The sequence below is a fragment of the Lonchura striata genome, chromosome 20 (genome assembly GCF_050655825.1).
Source record: "Lonchura striata isolate lonStrDom1 chromosome 20, ASM5065582v1, whole genome shotgun sequence".
Lineage (NCBI taxonomy): Eukaryota > Metazoa > Chordata > Aves > Passeriformes > Estrildidae > Lonchura > Lonchura striata.
Window position 1 is genome coordinate 12,286,282 of NC_140722.1, and position 16,219 is coordinate 12,302,500.

Sequence of the window (16,219 nt, forward strand, 5' to 3'; positions counted from 1 at the left end):
ATAAGAGGTTATTAACAGAGGTGTTTGGTTTTCTTTACCTGGATCTTGCTGCTTTCACTGGTCTTTTTCTTCTGAAAGGTCTGATGGACAAGTTCATACAGCAATGATGCTGGTTCAGACAACAACTGGGTATGAAAAGGATCATGTGACAGCACAAAGGGTTTAACAAGTCAAAAATCATCTACAGAGGAACTGTTTAGAGGAAGTGACACCAAGCAGAACACAGGAAAATAAAAATAAACCTTGTTTAAACTAAACTGCTGGTAAAGCTGCAGTGCACACAGAGCAAACTGCTCTTGATTATCACCAAGAGCTTGTACAGGGCTGTATCCTAAACTGATCTTCTATAAGGTGAATAATTTCTGTTGTTAATTCTACAGTTTACTTAAACTACAAAAACTAGGTTTCATACAAATTTTAAATTGTGAGTTAGCTGGAATAATATAAATCTTCAAAGATAAGCAAGGAAGTTCAAAATGGCCTCTACAGAAGCAACTTTTGACCTTTTCAGGTGATTTCCATTTTATATTTACATCCAGTTAGATGTGTCTTTTAGAAAGCAGGTTCTTCAGAAAACAGATGTGCTTGGAAAAGCAAAATCTGCTTGTTTGTTCAAGAGAATTACAGTTTGTTTAAAAGTGAGGAGTGTAAAGAGGAATCTAGCCCAATGAGCAGAGAATGAGTCATCTTATGAAACTGAAAGACATCTCTGGAAAAGAACCAACACCTTTATTTAAAAGTAAAATTATATTGTTGGGTGTTCTGCCACAGTTTGGCATCAGCCAGGACAGAGTAGAGATCAGTATAAAAACAAAGCCACACAAGCACTAATGAAATTTCAGCACACGTTTCATATGTTGGGACAGTAATTACACGGTAATTAAACTTACCAGTAACATCTGATCCATCTATTTAGCAAAAAATAGATTCTGAAAGGTAACACACTCACACAGAATTCCTCTCTTAGTACAAAACTAACCTTGGTTGTCGCAATTCCTCTTGTGTTACACAAAACACATTTTTTGTTTTCATTCATATTTAGAATTCTTAATACAATGCAAAGGGGAGGAACAGACATTAGAGCTGTGCTGCAGGCACAGAGCAAATCCCACAAATTCCTATTTTTCACAACTGCAACATGAAAGCATAGAGCATTCAAGACCTATTCAGAGAACTATCTGCAAAGTGTTTTTGGTAGGAATTACCTTACCCGTTCTTCATATTTTGCTTCTTACACAAAGAATAAGTGACAAATTCTGCAAGTAACCAAAATAATTCCTTCAAATAAATCTGTTTCTTGCTATCCATCCTCTTCAGAACATTGTGTAACAAGAGAACATCCTGATTCATGTAACAACAGAAAGACCTTTTTGGTATCATTCCATTTTCCAAATGACATTAAGTTCTCTGATACGAAACACAATCACTCCTCTGGTAAGAATTCTGAGGTCACCATGCAAGTCAAGCAAATGCCCTTCAGCCTTTTCCTCCTTGTTTTAAGTTTGTTGGTTTTGTTGGGGTTTTTTTGCCCATTTACAGAACCTCACTGGTGGAGAGCATGGCAAAGCAGTGATCATGAGCTCTGGCTGCATTCTTGATGTTTTCCACTGCTTAGTTCATCATAATAAAGTTAGATTTGCAATGAGCTTAAAAAGAGAGAAAAAAGACACTGTTCAGTACATTACTATGATTCTGATTTATATATTTGCATATGGATTTCTGCATTAGATAAACAATTAGCCTTTTAGGGTCCAGACAGATTTTTCTAGTTTAGGTATTATGACAAACAACTTCCCTTCCTTGCTGCAGTGATAGTTCCCAAAAAGCAGTATTTATGTTCACTTTCCTCACTACTACACACAGATTCTTGGTCACAGGAAAATTGCTAAATACAGGCCCCTAAAAGGGAAGTTGTCTGTCAAAATAGCTGGCAGGCATTCCTATATTCAGCAATCTTCCTCTTAAACATTTGCTAGCTGTAACAGACACAAATTGAAGCAGGTATGCAAGGAATAAATGTGACTTACCTATGAACTCCGTGACAGGATCATGTTCACCTTCTGTTTTTATAGTGCCTGCAATACTTTCATTCTCCAAGATTGGAAGAAAAAGCTGTACAAAGTCTGAGGTATACGGAGGAGCAATCACATCGAGCACCTGAAACAGCAAACAAAAACTGATCATTCTTGCACTTACAGGGGGAGGAGGGACAAAATTTAATTCATATACCAGTCTTGGAAGCATACAAGTAGTTGGATGGAGAACCAGAGGTCTCAAGTGCAAGTAATTAGGTATTCTCAAGGTGCTCTACTGAGTACCTTGTTACTTCCAGAAGTCAGGATCAGTAGGACCAAGTCACATCACTGAGACACTGCTCAGAATCTGACCTGAACTTGAAGGATTTCTGAATATCCAAAACACATGGAGCTGATTTTAAACCTGATCTCTAGACTTCAGAAAACAGTTTTTGCTGCTGACCTCTGTCACAAAGTATCTGATGAGTGAGATGTCCGTGTCCAGCTTCTCCAGGCATTTGCGGATGTAGCTGACGACAGGCAGGACGTACCCTCGGCTCAGCGAGTGAACCATCCTGTCCAGCAGAGTCTTCTTCAGCTCCAGCTGATGGGGAAGGGAGGGAAGAACCAACACTTTAGAACTTGCTCTCAAAGTGTGCAATTTTTATTCATTCAGTATCTGCTATGCTACATTTTCAGCACTTCTAAATTAACCGTGCGCTTCTAAATTAACCGTGCTGTTGAACTGGGTAAGAGTGACTGATGTGAAGTAACAGAAAGCACTGAATCCTCTGAGTATCACCTGCTCCATCACATCCAGCTGAGAATGTTCTGTTTCAAAGAGCTTGACAAGAAGTTGCAGAACTTGGGGATGAAGCAGCTGATGGCAGGTACTGATCTGCAAACAATACAGCAAAGTGAGATCCTCAGAACTGCAATTTAAAGCACAATGCACAACGCAGGCAATTCTGCATTGATGTTCAGTGCCAGACAGAAATTCATTTAGAAACGCATTCCATCATTTCTATGATGCCCAAGTTTTCCTGGCGTAAATGCTGAGCTGACAAAATAAAATAATTTACTCTGAATAGATTCATCTCTGCATAGTTACTGCCTTGCTGCAAATGACAGGCATTCAGTGTTACACAAGAACCAGAACCATTCTTGCTCCCCAGCACAGTTTTCCAGACACTCTTACCTCATCCAGCAGTGCCAGGTGAACTGGGGTGTGATCTGTCTGCAGCTGGAAGTACCGTGGCTCTGACACTGTCCAGTCCACCCACTTCAACACACCCATAGCCACCACTGGGAACCTACAGAGAGACATTGCTTTAGCACAGCAGCATGAAAAGCAAATGGAAGTTTTATCAGGAACCTGAAATAATCTGCCATCATTTTCCAGTGGCACAGAAAAGCATGTTCTGCCACCCAAGGTGGACAAGTTGTGTGTGAAAGACAGGATTTGTGAGTCATGAGAGACTCCCAGCCTCTGCTCACCTGATGCACTGATAGAGAGTGCTCAGTTCTGCAACCAGCTCTGATGCCCCTTTGTTCTCATTGCAACACAGATTGTGAACAGTCTCAATGGCTTTTGAGGTCGACTTGAGTTCATCCTTGTTGATGCTGACTCTCTTGTTCTGCAAAATTATTGCAAAGTTGGAATGCAAAAGTTGCAGATGTCTTTGGTTATTTAAGGAAAGGAGCTTAACCTGCAATAAGCCTAGGATTTCAACCTGTGTCTCAAAATTCAGACTTGCATGCAATTTCAGAAGAATTAATTATGAGTGAGATGGAGTACAAGGATGTTTGCTTTATTTAATTCTCAGTGCACTCAGACTTTTGTTTGATCATCAGGATCTACACTTTTTAATCACCACAGTTGAAGGCAGAAGCATTTAATATTAAAATAAGTAAACTAAGCTGAATGTTTTATTTTAAACTGATGATTCTTGCAACCATATGGTTCACAACCATACATTTTCTTCTGCACAGGCAGGCTGCTGCAGGTAAAAAATAATATTATTCACAGAAGTAAACATTACCTTTTTCCACATCTCTACAACACTAGCTGCATATGCTAGTATGTGGATATATTTATGCTTGTGATCCTGGTTGATCTTAGCACCTGGTTTAAACAAGGACTGCATGAAGAGGTCCAAAAATGCAGGCACTCGAATCTGTGAAGAGAAAGAACATTTTATCAGAGCCTGAGACTCAGGAGAAATGACTCAGAATGGAGTTTCTGCATTTGATAAACCTTGTATAGAACAATATAACACATTTTCCTTTAAGAGTACATTAAACAGTTTTCTGCAGATACAGACTTTTAAAAGAAAAAAGGGGAAAAAAAAGGAATCAGTTACAGACCAGATTTCTAAAGTATCAAAATCTTGCCTTTTCATACCAAAACAAGAACAATGCAGTGAGAAATGTGAAATGTATAATTCAGGCTTGCTTATAACAAACTGCTAAAGTGGACACAGATTCTTTTTTCTTGAATTTCATTTTGTTTGTTTAAAGAATTAATTCCTTGCCATTTTAATTTCCTATGGAAATGTTTTTTATGTTAGTTATATGTAAAAACACAACTTGGAATGATTAAAAAACCCCAAGAGAAGTACCACAAAGCTGATGCAAACCAGAATGCATCAGTTTCACTTTTAGACATTGCTTAAAATAACAGAGGGACAAGTGAATGCTAATTTAATTTTTGTGTCCATACAACACTAAGCACAAGGCACGCCATTTCTGAGTGCTTCTGTAACAGAAATAAGTTTCAGAGGTTACAAACAGGTGAATACTGACCAGTTCTACCGGAGGTGGGTCCATACTTGTAAACATTTTGAAGAGCACAGTGATATCTGCTGGATTCAGAGCTCCTTTGGACAGCATTGCCCCCAGAGCCTGGCAGGCTCGGGGGTAGGAGGCTGCAGTGCCCAGTGCTAAGGTGATCTGACTGGCATCATGGCCTCTGCAGGAAGAGCAAACACACACAGTGATTTGTTTTCTTAATTCAGACATTTCAGATGAAGTCTCGCTGAGACAACAGGGATATTCTATGGGATGCAATGCCTTAGGGTAACTACAGAATTAGGCCCGTGCTTGCCTTGTTTATTTCCAAAATGTTAACAGAAAAATAAAAACAGATATTTCTTAATAGACAGAAACTTCAAGTCTTTGCTTTTCCAGTTTCAGGTCTCTCTGGTACAGGACACTGAACTTTTCTGCTGTTCCACAACTTAAAGACCCGCTACAAGAACTGCTCTGTTGCAGCTCAAGATTCTCCTTTTGCTGGTGAAAGGTGATGAAGAACGAGCAAAAGCCAGCAGAGTTTACAGTTTACTTTTGTAAGAAAAAGGGAAAAAAAAGGAATCAGTTACAGACCATATTTCTAAAGTATCAAAATCTGACTGTGAGTTCCATCTCCCTGGTCCCACAGCTGCCACTCACTTCTCGTGGGCGTAGCGCTGAACCTCCTGCGCGATGCGTCGGACGGCGGAGCCGCCCTGCTCCTCCTGGGCCAGGATGGACATCATGGACTGAGCAAAGAGGTAAGTGTGTTCTCCATGGCACACCATCTTCTGTGAAAGCACAGCACAAAGCTCACCAGACAGCAAGAAAACATCCCAGTGCCCTTCTGTGATTACACTGCCGTGAGAGCAAACGGGGGGAAAAAACACCAAAGCACAAACAACTAAATAACAAAGCCAAAACCCCAAAAGCCAAGAGGAAAATACAAAAAAGCACTGACACCACACAAAAAAAAATTCTGAATTGAGAAACTTCATTTCTCAAATTCCAAAACGGAGAGGAAAATCTATTCTACTTTTATGCTCAGCACTTTTTCTCAGTATTTGAACACTAAGAGAAGTTCAAAGCCAGCTGAAAATCATTGTGCTGTTTCATGACACTGAAATGCTGGGTTCATTCAGATGGCAACTTTCACACTGATGTGGACAGTAAGAAAATTATTTTCATTTGCCTGGGGACTGACAATACTGATCTTTAGATCTTGCACTACATGTGAAAGACAACAGTTCTACCCCCAACCTTTTACAATCCATTTAATAAATGTAAGAAGTGTCAAATAAGCAACCCAAAGAATTCTTGGTCACAGAATGACCAAAAAGCATCAATTTTTGGGTTTTAACTCAGATGTACCTTTTCTTCATAAGCTTTTGTAGGACATCAAAATTAGCTACAATCCTACACTGATCTCTATCTCCTAATTGGAAAGCAGAACAATTCTTTTTCCACATAAAAAGGGGAAAAAAACCAAACTTACAGCAAACTCAGGGAGGTTTTTCTCAAGGTTTTCCTCTCCCCCATCTAAAATTGTTGCCAGCGATGTACGCAGGACTCTGGAAAATACTTCTAGTTGCTGACATGCTGTTGAAACACTGGTTATTTCCCCTTGATACCCAGCATCAGATATAAGCTATAAAAATAAAAACATCACAGAAATCTTGTGTTATTTGCATTTCTATTTCTGATATCCTAACAAATCTAGAAGAACACAGACAATCTAAGTTTCACCTCTGCACACACTGACTGGAATTCACATTTACATTGTGGTTTACAGAAAAGGAAACCAATAAAGAGGTAGCAAAAATAAAGCACAATAATAAAAAATGTAGCAGAGCACACCAAAATATAACATTCTTTTCTTATCACAGCAACATACAAAACTGTCTGAGACATTCCACTGCACCAGAAATACAGAATTTTGAGAGATCACAGGAAAACAAACAAACAAGAAAAAAAAGAGGAAAAACCCCAACAACCTCAACAAAAAATGAAAAAGCAGTACTTCAAACTGGGAAATTACACTTACTCCACCTATAGCACAAGTCCTCCCACCAAGGAGTCTTTTTACTAATTAGTATTAGCAGGAATACATAAAAGATACAAGCAAGGCAACACCTAATAATTGATGCCAGAACAATTAGCTATCTATGGATATTCTTACTCATTAGACTTAGGTGTAGTACCTTCACAGTAAAATTAAGCATTAAACAATCAGGATGGGCTTCTGCCAATTTGTAAAAAAGATCTCTCCACGTGGTATGTGCTATCATTTGCTCAAGCCAGGCTGGAGTCTGAAAAGAACAGAGCAACAGAGAGAAATTTAAGAATGTTTTGTTGTCAAGATCATAAAAAGCAAGGCTTTTACCTCTCAGCAGTCCAGTGAGTTGTTCTACAGAGCTTTATTACTGTAGAACAACTAATGGGGATGTATTCCAAATTTCCCAGTTCTCTAAACCTCTGAGGACTCCAGTGAGACAGAGCTGGTTGTCTGAAACCAGCTAAAGAGCTTTGAAGATTCAATTTCCCTTCCCTTCACCATTCCATCAGATGAAGGCATCTAGGAAGGATTCTCTGTAGGGACAGCAACAGGGATTGCATGCACACCTCTCCTTCCTCTGTAAAGATGGAATCTGCTTTCCGAGGGTCAAAGTGCTTGATCAGTAAGCTCTTCAAGTGGTTCTCCACAGTCTCCTGAACTTGCATTGGCTCAACACCTGCACAGAAGGAACAAAACACTTGGCACATGCAGTGTGGTACAGTGGAACACAGCAGCGACATGCCACATTTTACAGTGAGAACAGAAATTACTCCAAAATTTATCAGCACAGAGATGAGAGCCATCAGTTCTACTGCTGAGCCACACTTATACAGATTTACAGATTTTCCACCTCTTTTTCCTAAATGCTGAACTATTTAAGATCTCAGGCAGGTCACAACCTTCCTCTTTCCTCATCAGACACACAAAAACATTGCCAGTCATCCCCAGGACTCTTACTGGTGTAACAGCAAAATGCAGGGGGTGTCTTAACCAAAAAAGGGATCACCAGGGCTGGGGCACAAAGCCACGTTACTACACAGTAAAATTAATCCTTTTAAATATTGGTTATCAGTAGACTTGGTAGTATTATAAAAAATAACACAAAGTAAAAATGAGTAGTTCTACATTTCTAAAATCAGAGTATAATAATTCTGGTAATGTAATAACGATTACATAATTAATTCCATTACAGGATAAAAACTCTGCTTATACTGTCTACATAACAGCACCCTTACCCATTGAATAAAATTAAAAAGAAGCTATAATTTATGCAGTTATTTCAACTATAAAACCTTTTATAACATAGTTTGTTGGCCTTTCATCAACATATTGCTTCATTATTCTCCAAGCGGAATAAACCTATTATTATAAAGGATTTAGCCACATACCGGATGATGGCTTTATAACAATCCACTTCCTGTGGATGATCAAATTTGCCAGACATTCAGATATTTCTGACAGAAAATAGACCCAAAATACTCTGTATCTTGTATCATACCTGTCTGAATGAGCCACTCTGCCAGCAAATTGACAGTCTGTGCCACTGCAGTGTAGTTTTCAGAGAGAAGCTGAATTACATTCTCTGGAGACCCTCCTGCTTGGAAATATCTGATAAAAGGATTACAAAAGGACTATTTGAGTCATATTAAACCCAAAAATCAATAGAAGTGTAAATTTAAAGGGAAAACAACAGCACCATTTATAGATTTGCATATGTTTCTATACGAAGTGACACCTATAACACAGATCAAATCACACTCACCTCTTTAACGTGTTAAAGATAGACGGTTCCATTATATAATCAGGTGTTGAAAATTTCTTCAGGCACTCCTGCTGCACTTCGGCATCATCTTCTCCCTCCCCATCCTCATCATCTTGCTGCTCACAAGCACAGTCAGGTCAGCCTCCCTGTCCCGTCTCCCCCCACACTCCCACTTCAGGCTGTTTTTGCCCACAGCAGCACACACACCTCGGCTCAGCACCGCAAGCGACCTGCACCCCGACAAACAGCGATTAATAAGGGAGAAGGCACAAAAACCCGCAGGGTTTATCCCGGGCCCGGCGCGGCCCCGGCCCTCACACACGTGGCGCTGCCGCCTCAGCCCGCAGCCCCGGGACGCTCCCGGAGGATGCTCCGGAGCCAGGGGAACGCTCGGATCTGTGCCCGGGGCTTGCCCCGGGACACGCCTGGGGCTGCGGCCATCCCTCGCCCCGCTCCCCCGGGCTCACCGCGCCCCCGTCCGCCTCGCTGCCCCACTCGGCCGCGCTGCCCTCGAAGTAATCGGCGTCCTCCATGTCCGCCCGCGCCGGAACGGGCGGGGCGCCGCAATGGCGGCGGCGCGGGGCGGCGGCACGGCGGGGCGGCTCCGAGGGGAGGCGGCACGGCATGGAGGCGCGGCTCTGAGGGGCGGCGGTACGGCATGGAGGCACGGCTCTGAGGGGCGGCGGCACGGTATGGAGGCACGGCTGTGAGGGGCGGCTCTGAGGGGCGGTGGCACGGCATGGAGGTACGGCTGTGAGGGGCGGCGGCACGGCATGGAGGCGCGGCTGTGAGGGGCGGCTCTGAGGGGCGGCGGCACGGCATGGAGGCGCGGCTGTGAGGGGCGGCTCTGAGGGGCGGCGGCACGGCATGGAGGCGCGGCTCTGAGGGGCGACGGTACGGCGGGGCATGGCGTCCCGGCTCTGAGGGGAAAGGAGCCAGTGTAAATGTGAACTCAAACTGCCCTGCGGAGCCTCCCAGCGCAGCAGCAACCGCACGGGAATTGCAAGGGAAGAGGGAAAAAAGGGATGCGTTGTTCCAAGGGGTGGCTTCTCTGAGGGATGTGTTCTCCGAGGGATGTGCTCTCCAAAGGTTGTGTTCTCCAAGGGTTTTATTCTCTGAGGGATATGTTCTCCAGGGGTTGTGTTCTCCAAAGGTTGTGTTCTCCAAGGGTTTTATTCTCTTAGGGATGTGTTCTCCCAGGGGTTGTGTTCTCCAAGGGTTGTGTTCTCCAAAGTTTTTATTCTCTGAGCGATGTGTTCTTCAAGGGTTGTGTTATCCAAGTGATGTGTTATCCAAGCAATGTGTTCTCCGAGGGTTGTGTTCTCCAAGGGTTGTGTTCTCCAGGGATTGTGTTCTTCAAGGTTTGTGCTCTCCAAGTGATGTGTTATCCAAGCAATGTGTTCTCCAAGGGATGTGTTCTCTGAGGGATTTATTCCTCTTCTGGTTGCCACTGCACACACAGCACTGCCCTCCCTCCCTCACTCCTTCCCTCACTCACATGGAAGCATGAGGGCGATGTCAAACAACAGCAAATTGATAGTGTAAAAAATGCATATTTTGTGATTGGCTTTTTGCAAATATTACACTGAATATTATATGTGTAATGTTAGAAAGTTATGCTGTATTAATTCTCTTAAGTAGTGTGTTAAATATAGTTTTAGGTTCCAACATAATGTTAAAATAGAGATGTGGGAGGAGTTTTTTTTTTAGGAATGAGATACTCGCTTCGAGGAACACCTACATCTTCCAAAGGAAAGGAATTTATGGCTTCTTACCAGAAGAAACTAATTTCTTCAGGCCTTGCTCAGACTCGAAGACGCCATGGGGATTAAAGGAAAGAGTTGACACACAACAGACAGAGTTTCTTGTTTTAAATAGAATGTATGCATAATCATGAAGGATGTATGAATATGCAACAAGTGTATTGTTTTAAGGGTGATTCCTTTTTTCACAAGGGATGCTTTTCATGACTGAGTGTCCGAGAGCATCCGGACGTCCGTAGCTCTTTGCTTTTTATTGTCTTGTAATTGTCCTCGCTCTAAACTTTATTACTCTAATTGTATTACTATTTTTATAACCATTTTATTATTACTAAACTTTTAAAATTTTAAAAACCAAGTGACGGGTGTTTTTCACAATAGGAATGATGAAATGTTATGGTAGAATAGAAAAGCTGACAAGTAAGAAAACAGAAACCAAAACCAAAACAGAATAAAAGGAGGAAGGGATAACTTTGGAGCAAAGTGGGCATCTCTGGGCAGAGGAGAGGTGCTGTGAGAGCCACATCCCCTGTCGTGGGGCTGTTCTGTAAGCAGGCAGGGCAGCCTGTGACTGCTCCCCTGTCACCCTGTTCTTTTGAGAGTTTTAAAGTTCTTAGAAAAGTTTCTTGTGCCTTCTGTTTTTTACATATTTCTACTGAATTTTCTCACACTGTTCATATAAACAATGATTGCTTTGCATTATTCTTTGTGGGTGGAGAGAATTGATGAACTCTTGGTGTGACCAGTATGGTTGGAGAGGTGGCAGTTTCACCCTCCAATCCAGTCACTTTTGCTATTATATATATATTATACTCTACTATATTATAGATATAGTAGAGTCAGAAAATAAAGTTTGCTTTTTTTTGGTTCTTTTTCTCTCCTTTTACATCCAGCCTGTTTGTGTGAGTAATATTTCGTGTCGTAGTGTGACACTCCCCATCCACAAAACGGGACCTGCAGAGCACTCGCTGTGCTCACCCTGGGACCTTCCTGAGGATGCTGAGCAAAGATAACAGGTCAAGAGGGTCCTCAAGGAAGGGAAGGACAAGGAATTAGATGAACAGGGACGAGTCTACAATGAAAACTGATCACATAATCAGGCCTCGGGCAAGGAGAGAGGCATTAGTGAGATCATGTGAGAAACAGTCCCTCTGTCTCTCTTCAGCTCCAGTCCCACTCTTCAGTTGGATCAGAGTTTCACTGGGAGAAAGGGGAGGGTAAGGCTGTGTTCTGGGATTTGGAGACCAGCCAGGAGTTTTGCTGATTAATTATTTAAAAGGTCCTTTATTCTCATTCTGTTTCTAACTGAAAAACAGTATAAAAAAATGACATGGTCTTCCATGCGTTGCTTGGTAAAAAAGGCCAAAAACCCCCTGCTCAGAAATAAGTTACAGCATCTCCAACAGACAAAATCCTTGTTTAGATGTGGTTTATGTGCTAATCAAGGGATTTGCTGCACTCCAAAGTTCAATACAGAGAATGTACCCCAGCACCTGAGCTGCAGCACAGCAGAATTGTGCTGTCCTGTGCTGCCCTACAGTGGTGAAACAGCTTTTCCTGGAACACTGCTCCCAGTCGGGAGAGCCCGGGATAATGTTCTTTTTGCTCGGCCAGCAGAAAGGAAAAAAGGCTTTTTTTGGGATAAACCACACGGATTGAAGCAGAGCCACAAGGTTTTCCACGTTTTCCACTGCAGGCAGGAGGACAGTGAGGGTATCTTGATGCCTGTGGTCGTTTTTTATGAGGGACGATTTTTATACAGGTAGGAGAATCTTCCCACAACCAACATTTGCTGTGCATCTCCTGGGCAGGACATTGGGATCTGCAGCCCAGATAATTTCATTGTACCAGAGCTCATGGCCTGAAGCACTCCTAGCCTCAGTAAAGCGTTTTCAGAGCAGGCAAAAGTTTTGTTTGGTGACAACAGTTGGACTTGTGGGACCTCAGTGGTAATTATGCTACAAAACTTCCTCCTTAATTGAGTAGAAAATGGGAGCAGTCCCCAGCACCAACTGCCATAAAGAGACAGTTAAGATATTTATGATACAATTTCAGTGCCTGAATCTTAAAACTAGAAGTTTTCCATCTTTATATATTTATATCTCTTTATTTTGATTGCAGTAACAGAAAAATATTTTTTTTAATATATAAAGAATTAACAATACTCAAAGCATTTACTTTCAGCTTCCCTTGAGAAGGAAACTAGAGATCTGTAACAGCCAGACATTTGCTGAATAGCCCTTTGCAGAATTGCAATATCCAAGCTTGCCTCACTTCAGGTCAATAAACAAGAGGTAAAGTCAGATTAAACCAAACACTTTCAAGATATCACTTAAAATGAGATGAAATATGAAAGGTACCAGAAATTGATTTTGCTAACTAAACCTTTACAATTTTGAATGGAAACAATGTTGGTTGTCTCTTGAGTTTAACTGCATTCCCCCATATGGATTTGTGTCTTACAAAGTATCAGTGAAATGTTCATGACTAAAAGCACTTAGATTTACCTGAATGTCCCTGAAAGGATTTATTATGCAGAAAATTAATGTAACAAATTTTCCCCTAAATGCATATTTGACTACATTTTATGTGTAAAATATTCTTGAGTGACAATTTCTATCTAATGAGATTTTGATGAAGCAGAGAGCAAACTTTGAGATAAAGTTTGAGACAGAGAGAAAATTTGGAGCCCGATAAATATCCAGTGAAAGTCAGCTTTGGTGTCTCTGCTGCATGGTGCGAGGAAGCAGTAAAGGCATTCTGGAAAGTGAAAGTCTGTGAAGAAGAGCCAGATGTACAGGAACATGTAAAATTACATTATTTTTTCTTTGTACCTTTTTTTTGGTTGTTATTTAACATAAAAATAAACAATGCTCAAGTTCCAATTCCAACTATTAAAATTTGCTTGATTTTTCACCAGAGTATTTAACAACTGTATTCCAGGATTTGCTGCCTAAAGGGTTGAATGTAATACAGCTGATAAAATCATCCAACTTCATTTGGTTTCTTCCTAAAATATAGAAGAAAAATCCCAAACAGAAGAGCCAACTTCTAACAGAACTGCTTGCCTTTTATTCATATGGTTTTCAAAAATATCCACCCTGGCAGTCTCTGTCATTCCCTCTGCTCCTTGCCCTCTACAAATTCTTTTAGCATAAATTTGTATTTTTGTAATCGTTAGCCCTTTACAAAGCAGCCAATACATTCAACTAGAGTTAAGGTAATAACTTTCCAATGGAGTAGGAAATTACAGCAGCATCATTAGGCTAATGAGTTTTGGCTAAAGAGTTCTTCCTTCTCAAGCAGAGCCTCAAGACGAAGCATTTCTGTTTGCATCTCAAGGACTGGTAACAGTTATTCCAGACATTGAACACACGACACTTCACCAGGTAACCAAGAATATTCTGAAACAAAACAAGGTGGTTTGGAGGTTGCTGATGTGATGTCATTCTAGTGCCCCTCGAATGTCAACTTAAGAGTTGGAACTGTATTTTATGTACCAAGGATTGCTTAAAACACTGAGCCTCCCAACGCCCCAAGAGCTTCTCAAGATGAGCTTGTGATGGAAAGATTTTCTTGCTTTAAAGCAAGTTCCATGTGATCATTAAACTCACCTTTCACTAAACTATCTCCCAGATTTATTTAATTTTCCCCCCCAGTTCCTTAACTGGATAACCCTGGCCTTTTGGGATTGATTCCTTCTCTGACCTTGAAAATTTGTATGAGGATCCCAGACTGGGTCACTCACCTGGGGAATGAAGAATTTTCCCCCTAAATTTCTTTTTCAGTATCCAAGGTGATGGAATTTGAACTTTGAAGTTGTCTCCTTGCTCTCTTTCATAACTGCTCTATTCTGTTATCAACCACAGCATTACAAGAGTGAGGGGGGTGAGGACAGGAGAAAGCAGCTGAGGTTTGGGTCATGCTGCAGGACAGAGCACCTGGCTGTTAAGTTCCCCAGTTTTAAATCACAAACAGGTTCATAAAAGCTGCTGCTCGTGGCTGCTCTGGGCTTCCACACTGCCTTACACAGACAAACCTCTGCAGCCCAGCAGAGCTTTGCCCTGTGAGAAACAGAACTCAGGCTTAGCAGCAAAATTCTCACAATCCATTACTTCATTTTGGATGTGCCTTCAAACAGTAAGAGAACAAAGATTAAAACTACTGAGATATTCATCAGCCCTCACACACCCCTCAGGACACATCTCCATGGCTCCACCTCAGCACCAGTCTGAAACATTTCTTTGAGTTTTTCCACAGGATTTAGTTCTATAACCCAACCTCTAATTTGTCTTTTTGTGGAAGCTCTTCTGATCCTGCCAACAGCAAACTGAAAATGTAGCAAAAAAAGAACCGGAATGTGCCCCCCTGATGTGGCAATTCCTAACCCTGATACAGCTGCTCGTCCCTCTGCCGGCACTCTGGCATTTCAGTTGCAAGAATGATACATTTCCAAAGTCACATCAAATACCAGAAAACTACAGATAGAAACATTGTACTTCACTATTAATAATTCACATAAAATTCACAGCCTAAAACAATAGTTTGCATGACAGAACAACAGAACTGAGAGAATTCCCAACATTACAGCCTCTGTCCTAGGCTTATCCTTCTCCAAACTTGTGTAGTAGTAAATTTAAAAAATTAATTAGCCAACTCATTCAATGAAATGACTGGGTAAATTAAAGTGAAGAGATAAATTCACATTTTAATTTTGAATTTGCTTACATTTGTCTGCTGGTACCCCAGCGTTAAAAAGCATGTTACACAAAAATCCTTACTGTCACCATCTTCTCCCTCAAAAATTTATCCTTCTCCCTATCTGGGACAATGGTCAAAGGTTTTATTTTTGTTCTGTCATTCAATAATTTTGAGTCAGACTTCCTAAGTGAAAAACAAAATTAGGAAAATCTGTAAGTTTGTTTTTGGTGGATTTTTAATTATGTATTACATATTTGGTCAGTTATCCATGTTACAGAGGTATCAATGCTGCTGTTACCCTGGGGAATTCCCTGTTTTCCAAGAGACCAGACTAAGTTTATAGGACACAGAAGTCAGACAAAAACTTCCACCTTATTATTTTTACATTTAATGCAGTGAGAGACTTATTTGCCTTCCCACCTCCTCCCACGTTGCTTTTCCAGGTCGGATTTGTGCTTTATACTGCACCCATTTTGCTCAGCTCAGTATACTGAAAGTAACCAGGATAAAAAGAAGTTGGAGCTCTTAATGAGAATCAGGGATCAAAACAATTAATTCCAAAGCCAGTACTTCTGGCTCAAATTTGAGCAGTCTGTGCACTACAGCAAAATTCTGAAGCAGTTTTACCTACCCTGACACGCATCCACTCACAGGACTGAGTATGACCAGGATTAAAATAGGTTCACTCTTGGAATTTGTCTTGTCAGTCACCAGAGGGAGTTTTCAGTGTCAGGCTTTCATCAGCAGAGCTTCAGAAATCCCCTTTGTAGTTTATTTTATTTACAAAGATGCTTCAAAGGTTGTCATAGAACAGGAAGATTTTTTTTTCCCAGATGAATTTTCAGAGATAGCAAGCTGAGGAAGAAGGGCACAGTTTAGTTTTGGACTGCAAACAGACGTTTGCTTATAAATATTTTTACTGTTATACAAACCCAACATGTATTTTAGAGATGAGGACCTGCTCCTGCGTGAGATTTCCATTAATAGTCCTGATCCTGCTTATTAAAGTTAGTAGGAATTTTAACATCTGCTTCCATGGAAGAGGTCATAGGAGCGCCAGCATTGTTAGAAATACACACAGCACATCAGGTACAGCTGGGGAAAGAAGAGAACTTACTCCCTTCCACAATGAGTC

The 16,219-nt window shown here is 41.2% G+C and overlaps 1 protein-coding gene across 4 annotated transcripts; it reads right to left on the minus strand.

Moving 5' to 3' along the window:
- Window positions 1-710: 710 nt before the first annotated feature.
- NELFCD (negative elongation factor complex member C/D) lies at window positions 711-9,174 on the minus strand. 4 transcript variants are annotated; one of them, XM_085558277.1, is made up of 15 exons: window positions 9,091-9,174; window positions 8,624-8,739; window positions 8,360-8,469; window positions 7,428-7,537; window positions 7,007-7,114; window positions 6,301-6,453; window positions 5,466-5,593; window positions 4,821-4,986; window positions 4,058-4,192; window positions 3,513-3,652; window positions 3,214-3,328; window positions 2,818-2,913; window positions 2,479-2,619; window positions 2,028-2,157; window positions 711-1,646 (listed from the first exon to the last, which is right to left on the minus strand). In XM_085558277.1, the coding sequence occupies exons 1-15, from the start codon at window positions 9,154-9,156 to the stop codon at window positions 1,612-1,614; spliced, it is 1,749 nt and encodes a 582-aa protein (XP_085414403.1). In that variant the 5' UTR covers window positions 9,157-9,174; the 3' UTR covers window positions 711-1,611. The 4 variants fall into 4 exon arrangements, with proteins under 4 accessions (XP_085414403.1, XP_021409287.1, XP_085414405.1 ...); XM_021553612.3 differs by having other exon boundaries at window positions 5,466-5,596; XM_085558279.1 differs by having other exon boundaries at window positions 8,624-8,853.
- Window positions 9,175-16,219: the final 7,045 nt, after the last annotated feature.

Coding starts and splice junctions, on each gene's coding strand:
- NELFCD (XM_021553612.3), bottom strand. CDS start 9,156: ATGGAGGACGCCGATTACTTCGAGGGCAGCGCGGCCGAGTGGGGCAGC. Junction 4,193..4,820: donor ACCCACCTCCGGTAGAACTG/GTCAGTATTCAC, acceptor TTCTCTTCACAG/ATTCGAGTGCCTGCATTTTT. Junction 2,914..3,213: donor ACCTGGCACTGCTGGATGAG/GTAAGAGTGTCT, acceptor TATTGTTTGCAG/ATCAGTACCTGCCATCAGCT.